The sequence below is a fragment of the Oxyura jamaicensis genome, unplaced genomic scaffold, assembly GCF_011077185.1.
Source record: "Oxyura jamaicensis isolate SHBP4307 breed ruddy duck unplaced genomic scaffold, BPBGC_Ojam_1.0 oxyUn_random_OJ63, whole genome shotgun sequence".
NCBI classification, from domain to species: Eukaryota; Metazoa; Chordata; class Aves; order Anseriformes; family Anatidae; genus Oxyura; species Oxyura jamaicensis.
This window is the reverse complement of record NW_023305648.1, coordinates 925-5,229: the sequence shown is the minus strand read 5'-3', so window position 1 is coordinate 5,229 and position 4,305 is coordinate 925. Positions and strand designations below refer to the sequence as shown.

At 70.7% G+C, this 4,305-nt stretch overlaps 1 protein-coding gene across 1 annotated transcript; it reads right to left on the bottom strand.

Annotated features, from left to right (window-relative positions):
* Positions 1-440: 440 nt before the first annotated feature.
* On the bottom strand, positions 441-3,812 carry F11R (F11 receptor). The gene is made up of 10 exons (XM_035313422.1): positions 3,801-3,812; positions 3,724-3,758; positions 2,901-2,957; positions 2,530-2,643; positions 2,270-2,410; positions 1,627-1,829; positions 1,446-1,548; positions 845-952; positions 730-739; positions 441-558 (listed from the first exon to the last, which is right to left on the bottom strand). The coding sequence occupies exons 4-10, from the start codon at positions 2,633-2,635 to the stop codon at positions 471-473; spliced, it is 759 nt and encodes a 252-aa protein (XP_035169313.1). The 5' UTR covers positions 2,636-2,643; positions 2,901-2,957; positions 3,724-3,758; positions 3,801-3,812; the 3' UTR covers positions 441-470.
* Between the last annotated feature and the right edge of the window lie 493 nt (positions 3,813-4,305).

The following is a 4,305-nucleotide window of genomic DNA, read 5'->3' as shown; positions in this document are numbered from 1 at the left end:
ACCCCGGCGTCCTGAGCAATGGAAAGCCCCCGGACGAGTGATGGAGCCCCCCCCCCCCCCGCCCGCCCCAGAGCCGCTTTGTCCCTGCACGGGGCGTGCGGCTGCCCCCTCTCCGCTTTGCATGACAAGCGCCCGCAGGAGCCGGTCTCCCTGGGAACCGATTCGGGTGGCCAGCAAAGCCCATGGGCGCCGATCTCCGGCTGCTGCGGGAGGCTGGAGGCTTCGCCGCCGTCCCGAGGGCGGCCCAAGGTCCCCAGCTCGCTCCAAACAGGGCAGAGACAGGCGCTGCCGAGGACAGCGGTGGCACCGGCCCGCGAGGTCAGGGTGGCACCGGGGTCCCCGCTTGCCCCTTTGGGCCGTCAGACCCGTGGCTGGGCACCACTTGGCGTTTTGAGGGCCCCCCCACGAGGGACATGACCCCCCCCCAGGGGGGACAACCCCCCCCCCCGGGGGATGGCACCGCGCTCCCATCACGCTCTGTGCCCCCCGCCGGGGCACGGCGTCCTCACCTCGCTGCGGTGCGAGGGCTGGCTGTAAATGACCTTCTTGCTGGTGGTGCTGCAGAAAGAGAGCGCGTTAGGGGGGGGGACGACACGCTGCCCACAGCGCTGCCCCCCCCCCCAGGCACCCGCTGACACCAGGGCACGGTCCCAGCCACCCGCCTGCTCCGGATGGGGAGCAGGGAGGACAGGGACTGGTCGGGGGCGGCGGCGATCCGGGCTCACTTACTCTTTTCTCTCTGAAATGAAAGAGACGGGACAGGGACGTTAGGGGCCTGCGGGGAAAACGGCGCCGGCACAGGGGCGAGCGAGCCCCGGGGACGGCTGCGCGGCGCGGTACTCACTGCTGAAGAAGCCCCGGCTGTAGGCGAACCAGATCCCGAAGGCGATGAGCGCCAGCACCATCAGCAGCACCACCACCGCCGCCACGATGCCGCCCACGTTGACTTCGTCTGGTGAGAGACGGGGGGGGGGAGAGGCTGTCGGGGGGCTGCTGGACGCCAGCCCGGGCACAAACCCCCAGCTCGACACCCACAAACCCAGCCCAAAGGGTGGGGGCCCCCCGTCAGAGGGGTGTGATGGGGCTCGGAGGGGAGCCTCGGTCCAAACGCAGGCCAGCGTCGAAGCTGGGCCTGGCTCGCACGGGGACCGGGCTGCCCCGGCCAGCTCCAGCTGCGTTTTAACACCTCCAAGGGCAGCTTCTCCTCCCTCCCACCTCCACAGCATCACTCCCAGGACTTGTTTCAACCCATGCTGCTGGAGAGCAAACAGCAGGGTCATTAACAGTGCAGCTAATTAGCATTCCTTTGAACCCTGAAGGCTGGAGGGTAACAGGTTGACACACAACCGGGCGCTGTTTTCCCCGGAACGTGACTCGCGCCAGACGCAGCCGAGCGGAGCCTGGAGCAGCCCCGCACCGCCCCGGCCTCCTGCCCTGCTCCTTACTGGCTTCCATGTGCACGACGTCGGATTTCTGGGGGGAGCCCACGTTGTTCGAGGCCTCGCAGTAGTAGTCACCGGTGTCGAAGCTGCTGACGGGCTCGAAGGTCTGGGTGGGAGAGGAGACGAATGAGAAGCGTGGCTGCGGAGGCTGGGGGTCCCCGCGTGCCGGGCGCCCGGCACTCACCAGCTCCCCGGTGGTGGAATCCAGCGTGTAGGAGGAGTTCCTGAACGTCAGGCTGGTTTTGGGGTCGCTGGGCATCAGCATGGTGTCCCGGTACCAGCGGAAGGTGGGTGGCGGGGAGCCGTCCGTCTCGGTGCAGCGCAGCACGGCCTTGCTGCCGATGGTGGCCGAGGTGGGGACGTGGGCCACCGGCTTGGAGGGAGGCACTGCGGGAGCGCGGCGAGGGAAAGAAGAGCTCGGTTCCACCCCGAGCAGGGCACGGCCGCTCTCACCTCCCCTGCCTGCCCCGAGCAGGCGTCTCACGGGGAAACACCAGCCGGAGGAGAGCCCCGGTGCTGGGGGCACCTGGCGGAGCCAGCCCCAGATGCCACCAGAAAGCAGCGTCCCCTGAAGCCACCACGAGGAGCCCGGTGGCCGCCCCTACACGCAGTGCCCCAGCTGGTAACACCCTCCCCGGGGCTCGAGGGGGCCTTAGGGCTCCTCAAACCTGGGGGGCTCACCCGAACCCCAACACGGGAGGGCAGCTCCAGCACGCCTCCCCCAGCTGGCTCCCGCGGGGCGCAGCGGGGACAGGGATGGGGGGCGGGGGGACACGAAAGGCTCTCGGGGACAGGCGGGCCGGCAGCACGAGGACGCGGGGACGCACCTTGGACGATGAGGTTGACTTCGGATTTGGAGATCTGGCTGCCCTCCACCACCTCGCAGATGTACTTCCCCGTGTCCTCCCGCGTCACCGTGCTGAAGCGGATGTTGGTGGGGGAGAACTGGACGCGGTTTCTGTAGGGCTCTGCGGAGAGAGGAGGGGGCTCGGGGGGCAGCCGACGGACGGGACGCCGCGGCCTCACCGCTGATAAAAACCCCCAAGGGAAGGGATTGAGGGGCTGGGGGGGGGGGGACCACACGTACCGGTGAGCTCGTTCCCGTAGTAAAGCAGCACCAGCGAGGTGCCCTTCTGGAACTTCCACTCGATGCGGGGGCTGCTCGTGCTGTACTTGTACGCCGTGCAGGGCATATCCACGGCTGCGGGGCAGAGACGGCGCTGAGCTGGGGGGCGGCAGCCCCCGGAGCCCCCCCCCCCGGCACAGGGAATCCGCCCTGGCTGCAGGCGGAGCACCCCGAGAGCCCGGGGGACTCCCTCGTCGGCTGGAGCCGGGGTGCTCGGGGGGATGCCGGGTGCCTCAGCCCCAAAGCAGGCGCCCAGGACGGGCTGATGGGGGAAGCCCCGGTGCGGGGGGCAGCAGGGAAGGGCGCTCTGGGGGCCGGAGCCAGGCACTCACCGCTGTTCTCAGGCACTTGCTTCGTCTCGGAGGTCACTTGGGCGCCCACCAGGGACCCTGCAGGAGGAAGGGACGCGTCTGAGACACGCGGGAGGCGCCAGGAGGAGCCCGGGTCCTGAGGGATGCCGGAGCCGTGCCGGGGCCTGCGGAGCCCTGCCAGAATTTGGGGACCCGTCCCTGTCCCCAGCTGGTGGCGCAGGCACCGAGGGGCCCACGGCCAGGCGACACGGCTGGAGGCACCCTGCGGTGAGGCCGGGCTCCCTCCCTCCCTTCCTCCCCCTCCTCTTCCTCCTCCTCTCAGCCCCGGCTGTTTCCCTCGGCTCGTTAATCAGTTCCCAGCCTCAGTTAGCCTTTAACAGCACCTCCCGACCCCGGCACCGCGGGGTTTATCAGCGCAGGGACCCGCTGCCGGGCCGGCTGCCAACGGCTCACACCGGGACCAGCCGCGGGACAGCGGGACGGGGTCCCCGGCACTGCTGTGTTCCCCCCCCCCCCAACTCCGTGGCCGCCCGGTGACACCGAAGCCGCCTCCGCCAGAGGTCAGCGGGAGCCCTAGGGCAGAGGTGACACCGGGAGTCCTGGGGCAGAGGTGACACCGGGAGTCCTGGGGCAGAGGTGACACCGCCGCGTTGTGGCACGGCCTCAGCTGGAAAATCCTGTCCTACCTGCTGCGGCCTCACCTCCGCTCGGCCCTCCTGGTTTCGCAGGAAACCGACCGGGGGCAGCCCCGGGGGTGTTTCGTAACTCCCTGCCCTGGTGCACACACGTGCACACACACACACACCCCGGCCTGGCACGCGTGTGCACGCCCGCCCTTGCACACCGGGTCCGAACAAAGCCCGCTTCCCCCGGCACGGCCGGCCACCCGCGGTGTAAACGGGGCCGAGCCGAGCCCGGGTCTCCCGGCTCGTCTCCGACCTCCACTTCCCGGTGGTCGAGGCCGCTCACCGGAGCCCCACGCCGGGACCTCGCCGGTGGGGCCGGAGAAAGAGCCCGGTGCGAGGCCGGGTTCGGGGCCGTGAGTCACGGCATGGGAGAGGCCGGGCCGGCCGCCGTCACCGGGAACCGAAACCGCCCGGGCCCGGAGCCGCCTGCACTTTGCTCCCCGAGCCGCTGCCAAGCGAAACCCGGGGGGAGGAGGGAGCCGGGCCCTGCACCGAGAGGGTCCCGGCCGTGGCCGGGGGGGGGCCGTGAGCAGGCCGGGCTCGGCACCAGAAGCGGGTTCGGGGCCCGGAGCCGCGGCTCTGGTCGGGAAGGGGACGCCTCGAAGGGACCCCCAGCTCCGGCTGTGCAGGAAGCGCCCGGCGGGGACGGGAAACCCGGCCCGGGGACAGGAAAAGGCTGCAGGATGCGGCCCTGGGACCGAGCCGCTCCGAGCCCCCCGCACCGTGCCACCAGCTGGGGG